This window comes from Lottia gigantea (assembly GCF_000327385.1).
Source record: "Lottia gigantea unplaced genomic scaffold LOTGIsca_35, whole genome shotgun sequence".
Lineage (NCBI taxonomy): Eukaryota > Metazoa > Mollusca > Gastropoda > Lottiidae > Lottia > Lottia gigantea.
This window is the reverse complement of record NW_008709190.1, coordinates 196,393-208,559: the sequence shown is the minus strand read 5'-3', so window position 1 is coordinate 208,559 and position 12,167 is coordinate 196,393. Positions and strand designations below refer to the sequence as shown.

General features: G+C 31.0%; 3 protein-coding genes across 3 annotated transcripts; 2 read left to right on the top strand and 1 right to left on the bottom strand.

The window, feature by feature from the left end:
• Positions 1 to 840: 840 nt before the first annotated feature.
• LOTGIDRAFT_162617 (hypothetical protein) lies at positions 841 to 2,408 on the bottom strand (the record flags this gene model as incomplete). Its single annotated transcript, XM_009058632.1, has 3 exons — positions 841 to 1,333; positions 1,488 to 2,063; positions 2,194 to 2,408. The coding sequence occupies 3 exons, from the start codon at positions 2,406 to 2,408 to the stop codon at positions 841 to 843; spliced, it is 1,284 nt and encodes a 427-aa protein (XP_009056880.1).
• A 5,067-nt stretch (positions 2,409 to 7,475) lies between these two features.
• On the top strand, positions 7,476 to 8,792 carry LOTGIDRAFT_162616 (hypothetical protein; the record flags this gene model as incomplete). The annotated part of the gene is made up of 3 exons (XM_009058631.1): positions 7,476 to 7,611; positions 7,913 to 8,100; positions 8,190 to 8,792. 3 exons carry the CDS (start codon positions 7,476 to 7,478, stop codon positions 8,790 to 8,792), a joined length of 927 nt encoding a protein of 308 aa, XP_009056879.1.
• Positions 8,793 to 10,002: 1,210 nt separating this feature from the next.
• Positions 10,003 to 11,813, top strand: LOTGIDRAFT_162615 (hypothetical protein; the record flags this gene model as incomplete). The annotated part of the gene is made up of 2 exons (XM_009058630.1): positions 10,003 to 10,560; positions 11,340 to 11,813. The coding sequence occupies 2 exons, from the start codon at positions 10,003 to 10,005 to the stop codon at positions 11,811 to 11,813; spliced, it is 1,032 nt and encodes a 343-aa protein (XP_009056878.1).
• Positions 11,814 to 12,167: the final 354 nt, after the last annotated feature.

Sequence of the window (12,167 nt, the reverse complement as noted above, 5' to 3'; positions counted from 1 at the left end):
CACTATATTCAATCGCTTTGGGGTGATGAGGTTCTATAGGAGGTGAGGGTTCTATAGGAGGTTTATATTCTAAAGCTAATTTCTTTGTAATATCCTCTTGAGATTTTAATATTGGTTGAAATAGAGTTTGTAGATTTTCTGTTAATCCAAGTTGTTGTAATCTTTTATTTTCAACTTGGGTCTTTATATTATTCCAACCGCTACTCATTTTTAAAAAAATAAAATTAACATATGTCGATCATAACTCTTTCACCCGCAGGTTTTCTAGTATTTACAAATACATATCCATGATCATCTGGGTTTCTCCATTGAGCTTTACAAACTTTTTTGAATGTATCTCTATCCATTCCGTGATTTATCGACTGAATGATTTGAGATAAATCTTTATCGTTTAATTCAAATAATAAAAAACAATTTGCATTTTTTCTAATGAACATCCCGTAAAAAGATTGGGATTGGTATATGCAGTGACAGTTGTGATGTCTTCCTTTCGTGAAGAATTCTTGTTGAACAGCATGATTTCTTTGCGCTACGCAATCGTCAAACAATAGTAAGTTCTTTCGATTGCTATCAATATTAGACAAGTCTAGATCATTAACATTTTTCGTAAGAAAAACTTTTAATCCGTTGGATTGAAAGCTTTGAGGAATTGATAATACGATTGCTCTGGTGTTGTTGTGTAGATATACAAAGAATCGAAATCTAAAAGGTTTGGTGTTGTCAACATGTTAAAAGTGAGATGAGTTTTCCTAGAACCGGAACTACCACATATACACATAAACATTGGGTTACTAGGAAATATTTCTGAATGTTTGAATTTCTTTCCCATTTTTTATTATTTTATTTTGTTCCAAAAATCACTCCTTCTCCTTTATACTTTGAAAGATATATTCCTTCTCCAGTGTGTATGTTTTTTAAAAATATTCCATTACCCTTATATTTGACTTTGACTTCTACTGTGTCAATACTATCTACTAATTTATTTAATCCTTGTTTAACAGTTTTCTTGGTTTCTTCCCCAAATCGTTTTCCAAATTCTTTAATTGTTCCTAATATATCTGCCACTCCTGAACCTTTCTTTTCTTCTGCTGCCAACTTTTCCATTGCTAAATTGTGTCTACGTTCTTCAGCAGCTTTTACTTCAGCTACTTTCTTTTCGTCGGCAGCTTTTATTGCAGCAATTTTCTTTTCTCTGGCAGAACTTACTGCGGCAGATATCCCACCAGTTGCTACACCCGCTGCAGTAATACAAGCAAATATTAAAGGTAGTAGGAAAGGTAAAAATCCACCTTCCTTTGTGTTCGCGTCAAATCTTTCTAACTCTATATCATCTCTGACTTTACAATATTTGTATTTATCAATAAGTTTTTTAGTTATGTTGATTTTTTACCGTTGAAAGTTATTACAGTTGGGTAATCTGTTTCAATAGCTTCTATTATTTTCATAACTAAAGTTTCTACTTTCATTTTTAAGAGTATATTTTTTACTCAATTCTTATCATTCTTCTATCTGCTATTTTAATTAAATGTTTTGCTTCTTCGAGTAGTAAACAATAACCAGTTACATCTCCTTGTGTTTTTTCAATATGAATATTTATGTTGACTCCTGTTTTGAAAAGATCTTCTTGATGAGCTGATAGATCATAACAGAAGATTGGATGATTAAGTGCAAAATCTACATATTCAAACTGAGGTAGATTTCCAAATAATTCACACATATTTTTATAGTTTCTATACAATTCATTATAATCCTTTGTGGTTGGATTAATTGTTAAAGGTTGGTTAGGATAATTATCATTGTTTAATCTTACTTGAACTTTATGGATTAAAGGATCTTGAGTTTGGTTCATTGCCACTCTAAAGACATTATTGTTATTAATCTGAGAGTTTGGTAAGTTCTTGAAACCAACCATTAAATATCTTGCTGGTTTAATAGTGTTAGTGATTGGCCACGTGGTGGATTCTCCAGTTAAAGTCATGCTACCTACCGTATTACGATGAAGAACAGCTATTTCAATATCTTTAGTTAATGAGTTGAATATTCTCGTTTCTACTTCAGTTGATCTCCAAAGAATATCTTATCATCATTGATTTCTCTTTGTAGATGAATTTTATATGGTAACCCTATGGAAACTTTTCTTTTTCCAACAGACCGAATAAAGGATATAATTTCCAATTTACGTAATCACCCCACCTATTATTCTCAACAACATTATTATACTGAAGTACTCGTTTTTCGAATCCACGATTAGCTGCTCGTGCTACTCTTTCTATTGTGTTTCGAGCAACAACTCTCATTCTAGCTAAATCAGCATCATTTGCAAGATTTAAAACACTTTCATCGCCAACATCGGGTATCCAACCTGAGACTGAATCGAAATCTTTAAGATATAAAACTGTTTTCAACATTGTGTCGAATTCCCCAGGGTGTTAAATTGTTTCTATCGGATTTGAACCAGCTTCCAAAACCATCTCGCTAAATAAAGATGGAAAGAAATTGTTTTCTAACGTTGTATTAGTTTGTGGAACACGATTTTCATTGGGAGTTCCATCTTTAATTTTGAAATCACATCTGAAATAAGCATCGGAAAGAAGCAACCAATTCAATAATGAATTTATTTCGAAGGTAATTATACCACCATCATTCAATTGGGATTTAGAACCAACAGTCGGTGAGATGATAATATAATCTTCTTTTTTCTTGTTAAATGAATAACGAATCGGATCGTATAATCTAAAGATTGGATCTAATATTTTATTTGCCATTTTTAAGGTTTAAAAATTGAGTAGAAAATTGTGGTCTGTTTTTTTTCCAAAAAAAGAGTTATCTCCCATCCTAGAAGTTTCTAGACTAAAAATAACATTACTTAAAATGAGGCTATTAAAAACCGTATTTTTAATATGCTTTTTTTTGATGGAATGTAGGAATTGATTGAATGTATTTTTGGTGTAAGAATTTATGAAATGTAGGGTGTTTAGGTCTTTTTGGTGTAAGAATTTATGAAATGTAGGGTGTTAAGGTCTTTTTGAGAGGGAATTGCTGGAATGTAGGGTGTTTAGGTCTTTTTGGGGGTTTGAAATTTGGTTGCATTTTCCCCATAAAATGAAATGGAATGGGGGAATCCCTGTGCGACCAAATTGAAACGTCTAGTACTACTAATCTGCACTTTTCACATTTGCACCTGAATAATAATAAGAACATGGGAGCAAATTAATTCCTACACATTACTATTAGCACCTTTAAATAATGATATAGGCTAAACATAAATGTCACTTGCACCTGAAAGGCTGAATAATGATCATTTACTGTCTTCATTAATTTTATGAGAATTGGAATACTAGTTTCAATATATTAAATAACTTTAATAAAAATCGACAGATTTTGATATACCACTGAATTTGTGACCACGGTAGAGTAGAGCCAAATAATTCCAAGTCTACCTTCACTTTCCTTCCGTATTTACCTGGGATAATATCATGTGACTTATTTTATCATTTGGTGCTATTTGAAGAAATAAATTTACCAGATGGCTTTTGGTTAGAAATTGAAAAAATAATAAAATGTACAGATACTTTGGAATAATAATGAATTAGTAAATAAATAATATTTTATAGCCTACCAAATACTTTCACTTTCGCCTTGTGACGCTTCCTCGTCCGTGTCTTCAGAAGAGCTAGAGCTAGAAGAATCGTCACTTTCCCTTTGCAGATTTTCTCGTACAGGATGGAACATATAGGGTTGAATTCGTATTGACAAATCTACCTCTGGAATTTCGCCCTCACTATCACTATTATCGATGAAATGAGCCATGCCTAGATCCAGTCAAGTAGAAGTAGGCCTCAGTAAATTTCGCACGGGTTCTCGAATGGCTCTCATGTCGTAACAAAAAGAGGACGTATTTCAGTCTAAACTGTCAACATTTTTAAGCAGGTGTAGCGTGACTATGTGACAACATTCAGAACTCGCAATCGGACGGATTTTTTAATTTTTAACATTTGCCGGGGATGGGCTATCCTCGGAGGGGTTTTATTTTCGTTGAATTTGACCTTTAAGAACAATCACACCAAGTTTTGTCACAGTCTGTCAAGAATTGTGCCTTCTAGAGGGTTTATGAGCTAAAAATTTAACGCGTTTTCAAGAACAAGGGCAATAACTCATACTAAATATTTTTCAATTCTTCTGATTTTCAATAGGGTTCATTCTTGGGTGATTACGAACACTCACACTAAGTTTCGGCAAAATCCCTCAAGAATTGTTTCTTTTAGAGCGTTAACAGACTAAAAGTTGAACGCGTTTTCAAGAACAAGGGCAATAACTCATACTAAATATTTTTTGATTTTTCTGATTTTCAATAGGGCCCATCTTTGGGTGATTACAAACAACCATACCAAGTTTCGTCGAAATCAGTCAAGAATTGTGCCTTATAGAGAGTTTACGAGCAATTGTGGATGGACGGACTGAAGGGCGTTTAAAAATAACGTTGCCAATATAGAAGGTCTAGGAAAGTAGTATACAGTGGAGGCTTGTTTATCTGCACACTTCCATCCCTTATAAATGCATCATGAAGAATCCAGATTGTTTATAATTTTTCTTTTCAATACAAGGCATGATAATAACATTAAAACATTTAATTAGGATTCGGTTATTTAGAAACAAAAATTTTCATGCCGTATCTTAGTAGCGATAAAGTTGAATGTGTTTTGTAGCCATAATGGAATTTGGGCATGACTGAACGAAAATATAAGTTTTGAAAGTTGGTTTTCAGGTATGACTGAACCAAAGATAGCTAACACGTGATCATTAAATTAATTGCATATTCTCACAATGATGATTTATTAAACATAGATCAATGTGTCATTGTAAAAACCAGTTGAGAGTTCCGCTTATTTATATTAAATACAAATTTTTGTGCTGTAACTGCGTAGAGCTAACGTTAGATGTGTTAGGTAGCCATAATAGAATTCAGGTATGACTGAACGAAAGATGACAATGAAGAATTACTGACTGAGAAATGGTATTCAGGTATGATTGAACGAAAAGGCTTACATGTTATTAAATTAATGGATTAAATCCCTATTAGGAAACCAAATCCCTGGATTAACAAGTAATTTTACATAGCAAATATTCCGTCCCCATTAAAAAGTGTGCAGTTATCAGGGTTTCCAGATTGTTGACAACCGGATAAAGGAGGCTCCACGGTAGTTACTGCAACTAGTGCAGTCTAAAGTCAGTGAGGTGTGTCAAATTCGAACTAAAAAAAATTGAGATTTCGATAACAAACTGGGATTTATAGACTTGACTTGTAAGGCCCTATGGTTTGAATGAACTCAACCGAGGAGGTTTTCAAAATATTGTCATTACCGGTATTCAACTGCCTTCCACCCATGAAGGTGCAGGATCTGAGTTTAGCACTTAAAATAGAAAATAGCTCGAGAATAGCCCCAAACTAGCCTCTATTTTAGAAATCAGAATAGAAAATCATTCGAATTTTTCTTAGTCAACACTTTTCTATTTTCGACTCAATTTTCAGCTATTTCTAGCTAAAATTGCGATATTATAGAAAATATTTTAAATTATTCTAAGTACCCAGTCTGCTATTTTCGGCTCTATTTTAATCTATTTCTAGCTAAAATTAAGCTATTTTTGCAATTATTATGAAGTGTCGATTATATTTGAGAATAGCTAGCTATTAGACGCTATTTTAGAAAAATTTGAAAATTATTTTAAGTCCACACTTTTCTATTTTAGGCTCTATTTTCAGTTATTCCTAGCTAAAATTACGCTACTATAGAAAATATTTGAAATTATTTTTAGTACCCAGTCTGCTATTTTCGGCTCTATTTTCAGCTATTTCTAGCTAAAATTGCGCTATTACAGAAAATATTTAAAATTATTCTAAGTACCCAGCCTGCTATTTTCAGCTCTATTTTAATCTATTCCTAGCTAAAATTACGCTATTTTTGCAATTATTATGAAGTGTTGATTATATTTGAGAATAGATAGCTATTAGACGCTATTTTAGAAAAATTTGAAAAGTCCACACTTTTCTATTTTCGGCTATATTTTCAGCTATTTCTAGCTAAAATTGCGCTATTATAGAAAATGTTTACAATTATTTTAAGTACCCAGTCTGCTATTTTCGTCTCTATTTTAAGCTATTTTTAGTTAAAATTACGCTATTATTGCATTTCATTCCATGGGGGAAAAGTGCAACCATATTGAAAAGCCCCCCCAAAAAAACCTAAACACCCTACATTTCATAAATTCTTACACTAAAAAAGACCTATACACCCTACATTTCATAAATTCTTACACATATACACCCTACATTCCATAAATTCTTTCACCTATACACCCTACATTCCATCAACCCCCACCCCCAAAAACCTATTTACCCTAAATTAAACGAAAAAAGCATATTAAAAATACCCTTATATAAAATAACTTCCTTGTTTCGCTTAACATGTTTTTAATAGCCTCGTTTTTTAATAATGTTATTTTTAGTCTAGAAACTTCTAGAAGGAAGATAACTCTTTTTTGGAAAAAAAAACAGACCACAATTTCTTCGTTAGATTAATTCATTTAAAAATAGGATGAGTTTAATTCTAAAACACGAACAACACAAATTCGAAGATTATTCGGGCGACGGCATCTTTTCATCAATATTTTCTCTAGGTAAAACAATAATTCCAAAAGTGGATAGCTTTGTTTCAAACAACAAATCACTTATTTCATCCGAAGTGAAAGCCGTCGGCTCAATCGCGGAAGCGGGAAAGAGTATAAGCGACGCAGTGAAAAAGTCTGATAAGTTGAAAGAATTACAGCTAATAAGAGAACTGCATAACAGGAGATTACAAGAAAGGAAAGGGAAAAGTTTTAAAGTACCAGGTTAGATCTACGCTTAGACGAAAACAATAAACCCATACCAGGTGAAGAACCAGTCAATAGAGTTGATGCCGGGTAAATAAAGGAAGTGAATTTTATAATAAAAATATGAAATCTCTGGGATTTGAAATTTACAGCAAGCATAATGAAGGTAAAGCTGTAGTTATTGAGAGATATAATATAATGAAAAATAAATTATTCAAAAAGTTCACAGAATTGAAATCTCAAAAATGGCTTAAAATATTACCATAGGTTGTAGATGAATACAATAACAAAATTCATTCATCTATAGGTGTCACACCAACACAAGCCTCAAATAATCCAAATATTATAAAGTCAATTAACGCACAACATAACTACAAAAATGAAATAAAGAATTTAAATATCAAACCCAAATTTAAAGTCGGAGATCGAGTTCGTATTTTCAAGTATAAAAGCAAATTCGAAAAAGGTTTCGTTACAAACGAAATATTCATCGTTGATAAAGTAAACACCACATCACCTCCGACATATGAATTAATTGATCAAGACAAAGAACAAATCATAGATAGGTTTTATCAAAACGAACTTCAAAAAATCGACTTTTAAAAATGAATATCTTTCTCGATAAATATGGAACTGATACAACCACAAACTTTCAACTTATGAGATGGGCGAATGAGTTAAATATATCACTGTTTTATTATTGTATGAGAGATGAAATAAATGATCTGAAATATAAGAAAGGTAAATTTTACGCTATAACAAATATACATACTTCCGATCAAAAAGGAGTTCATCATCCTGCTTTTTACAAAGACTCTTCAAATAACTTATAGTTTTTCAACTGAAGAGATAGTGCAATTGACTAATTAACCAATCAAATGTCCAATATTTCAAATTCAATTACCGGAACAAACGTTTTGTGGTCAGCTTTCACTTTGGGTTTTATATCAATTAAGATTAGGAAAACAGTTTGAAAAAAATTTTAATAAATTTGACTCAATAAAAGTGGCGAACAAGTTTGGATTAGGTTCTTTATCTTTAGAAACTAAAAAACCTAACACTACAGCGTGGATAAATAAAGCGAAACCTTACTTTGTGGATCAAATCGGGGATACTCTTCAAGGTGATTTAGATATGAACAATTTTAAAGTAACTAATTTAAAGTCTCCGGAAAATGATAATGACGCTGTTCACAAGAAATATTTACGGGAACAAATAAATTCAATTGAAGTAAAAAAAAAACATTTAGAAGATAAAATAAGTAATGTGAAAAGATTCTTCAAACGTCAACTAAATAATAAAAATTTACTAAACTACAGCAAGATTTAATAAGTTTTATTCCAAAAGTCAACGTAGTGAACATAACTGAGTTACAAAATTTAATTTCATTAATATCTAAATTAGATGATAAGATTGCAAAACAAAAATTAGACATTCAACAATTAATAGATAACATTCCATGTGAAAATGAAGATACGATTCAACAGGAATTAAATGCTCTGGAAACTAAACTTAATAGTGAATTACAAAAAGAACTAAGAAATATTAAACAACAAATACAAAACATAGATGATAGCGAAATCAAAACCTATATTCAACAACAAATACAAAATATTGATGATAGTGTTATTCAACAACAGATAACCACTATTAATAACCTAGTTTTACAACAGGATAAAAATATAGTTGCATTAGAAAAGTATCTCAAGAAAGAAAATAAATCATATTATTTTAGTCGTCTATTTGGAAGTTTGAGATGTGAAGATGCTTCTATTACTGATAATATTGATAGATCAAAAGACTATGAATATAAAAAATATGGAATTACATCAAATATATATATAAACATAGTGGTGTTAATAATTCCTATAATATGTTTCTTGGTGATTATTCTACTTTTGTTTTCAAAGGAAAACTTATGATTGAAATTATTTTTCCTTTGCAGGTAAAAGTTGATTCAATATTCAGGACAAAACTCAGGATTTTCATTTAATTCTCAATTTAACGCTCGCAAAGTTCTTCAGTTTATCAATCGTACAGAAAATGTAGAAACTAAAGAATTATAAATTAACGACGAAAACAGAAAGAATGATCACTTATATGAAATTAAAACGAGTGGAAAATATATAGATAGGTTTAGAATGTTAATCATACCAGATAAAGAAAATAATACTCTTTCATTTAGTGAATTTCATATGATATTGGAAACGGAAACTCCACCATCAGTAATTATTAGTAGAAATCCAGAACCACAAAAATAAGCAAGCAGTTATGAGTTTTTACGAGCAACAGAGTAAAACTATATTTTGTTAATAATGATATATTTACCTCAATTGATATTCATAAAAGTCAACAAAAACAAAAATTTTTGATACCAACAATAAGAGATGATGATGCATATGTTAATATATCAATCTCTATTAAAATACCAAAATTTTCAGTTCATCTGAATAAGATTAATGATTCGAAAGAACAAATATCCTTTGTAACTGTAAAAGTTGTTATTGATGATAGTAAACACATAGCAGCTTTATCAGAAGTTCACTAAATTTACCTAAAAATGGAACTAGAAAGCAGACAAAACTACATGATAGAAAAACAAAACGAACTAAAAGAAAAACTAAAACACTTCAACAAATGCAGAAAAACATGGAGTAGAATTGATTAAGCACAGTTGCAATCTTTACCCTAAGCACAGTTCTAACAGTAGGGATAACGGCGGCAACAGACGTAACCGGTAAATTAATGCTTACAATAATTGTCCCAACTGTATTAGCCGCGATCACTGCTTCATCTTGTGGATTGATTACTTTAGGTTTTATATCAAATAAATCTCAATAAATTATTCATTTTTTTCGAAAGATCGAGAGAAGATAAGAACATAACCATTGAAGAATTAGAAAAATTCAATGAAATTTTAGATAAATTTTTATGTAGAAATATCATCAAAATTCCTAGTTAAAAATAGTTGCTTAAAAAATAGGAATAAAATTGAAATTTTAGACGATGAAACATTTATATCAAATGAACTTTTTTCCTGTATTATTAACCTTGTCTCTGATAAATTTACAACATTTAAACGGCAAATTGAATTAGATGGAGATAATTCAAGATGGAAGACACAAACAAAAAATGGAATTTGTAGGCTTTAATGCCAAAACTTTTCACAATTTCTTCGCAACTGTGGATGTAAAATCGGATTCCTCTGATTGGTATTTCTCAGGAAAAATCATTTTACGTAGAAACAATTTGAAAGAAATAAAAAGATCAAAAAAGGGTAGTGGTGTTACCCTACTCAAAAAGATAAATGAATATAATGACGGTATAAATTGTTATATACCAAGCGATGGATACTGCTTTGTAAAGTGCTTAAATTATGTTTTGAACAAAGATTACACAAAAGAATTTCAAGATTTCATCAACAGTTTTTCAAAATCAAACAGAAAAGGAGTTATGACAACTGCTAGAATCTGTGAATTCAATAAGAAATTTAATACTAATTTTCAAATTTATATGCCCAAACATAGACATTTTCAACCAAAGAAAGTATCCGAGGAATTAGATTGGGTATTTTACTTACATAAATCACATTTCTGTCTCATTAAAAGAAATAACAAAACCTTAGGCATTAAAGAAATAGAAGATAATTACGATGAAAATGTATGGAGAACTTGTAGAGATGATAATGCGGTAACACAAGTTTCACCTCTAAAACTAAACATTTTTCCAACCATTCACGATGATTGTTTATACGCATGGGATTGTGAAACCTATAGCAAAAAAAAACGAATAAAGTCATTCCTTATTCTTGCACGTTAATTAATTTAGAAAAACTAAGAAAAATGTTAGACAGAATAAAACATAACTTTCCACATTTAAATCCCAATACAATATAACAAAGTTATGAAAGAAGTAGTATTTCAGAATGTTTCCAATAATCTAACGGCCCCTTCTTTATCTCTAAAGGGATGGTATTATTTATATCATTACAATAAAGAAATGGTTGAAGAAGAATGGTATGAAACTACTAGAATGGTTCCGAAACACACCGAAAAAGAAAACGTAGAAAAAGTTTACTCACATACACACCCTTTTATAAGATATTTCATCAGACAATCCATTAAAGGAGGAAGAGTTTCGGCAAATCGAAAATCATTTCAAATGAATAAAATGGATGAAATTTGTAATGTATTAAGTGAATACACAGAACTCGAGAGTAGTAATATAATTGATTTATTTAAAGAATTCAGTAAAAGTAAAAGAGATAAAACGGAAGTTAATTCAAAACTTAAATAAAAAGTACTAAACTAATGGCCTTTGATGCTTACGGTTTATACACTTCAGCAATGTCAGATTTAGACAGCGAATATCCAAAAGCGGAAAGCGCGAGACCTTTCAACCGAAAAAAGAAGAAGAAAAATTGCTCTTTAATGAGCAGAAATTTAGACCTAGATTGGCTATTTTAAAAGGAAACTGGTTTCTGTTCAGATGTTTTAACATTGGTCGATATTCAAGAAATAGTTAAAGCCAGTGGACGAATTATTAGAATATTAGATGGTATAGTATACGAAGAAAATTTTAAAACTCCACCATATAGAGATTATATCTTAATTTTGAGAGATCTAAGAAATAAATATAAACGAGAAGGTAATATCGTAGGTAGTAATTGCATGAAATTATTAGGTAATTCATTGTATGGTAAATCTATTCAGAAGGATATAACTACATCGAGACATCTATGGAGTGAAGCAACTTTAAAAACCAACTTCGATTCACATGTCAAAAGCTTTCCTAAAGTAAATGAGACTCAATATATCGTTGAGATAAATGAAGAAGAAAAAGAATTAGACTGTACACCTCCTAAATCTACACGACTAACACCTAGTCATTTGGGGTCATTCGTATTATCTCACAGTAAAAAGATAGCTTGCCAGGCAAGGTAACATACGCCCACTGGCAGCTGTCAGAAATGATTAAACAGTCTTTAGTGACTACAGGGTTGCACAATATAGCTAATAGAGTGAAACGTCAAGTCAGACACGATATTTCGGTGAAATATTATCCGATCATCGCGAAAATCGATAGGGATCATCTTCATAATGACATTGACATACAAAATAAAAATCAAAAGAATCTGTAAACAATGGTAGCCTGTAGAGTGAGCATGAGTTGCACAATATAGCTAATAGAGAAAAACGTCAAGTCAGACACGATATTTCGGTGAAAAATTATCCGATCATCACGAAAATCAATAGGGATCATCTTCATAATGACATTGGCACACAAAATAAAAATCA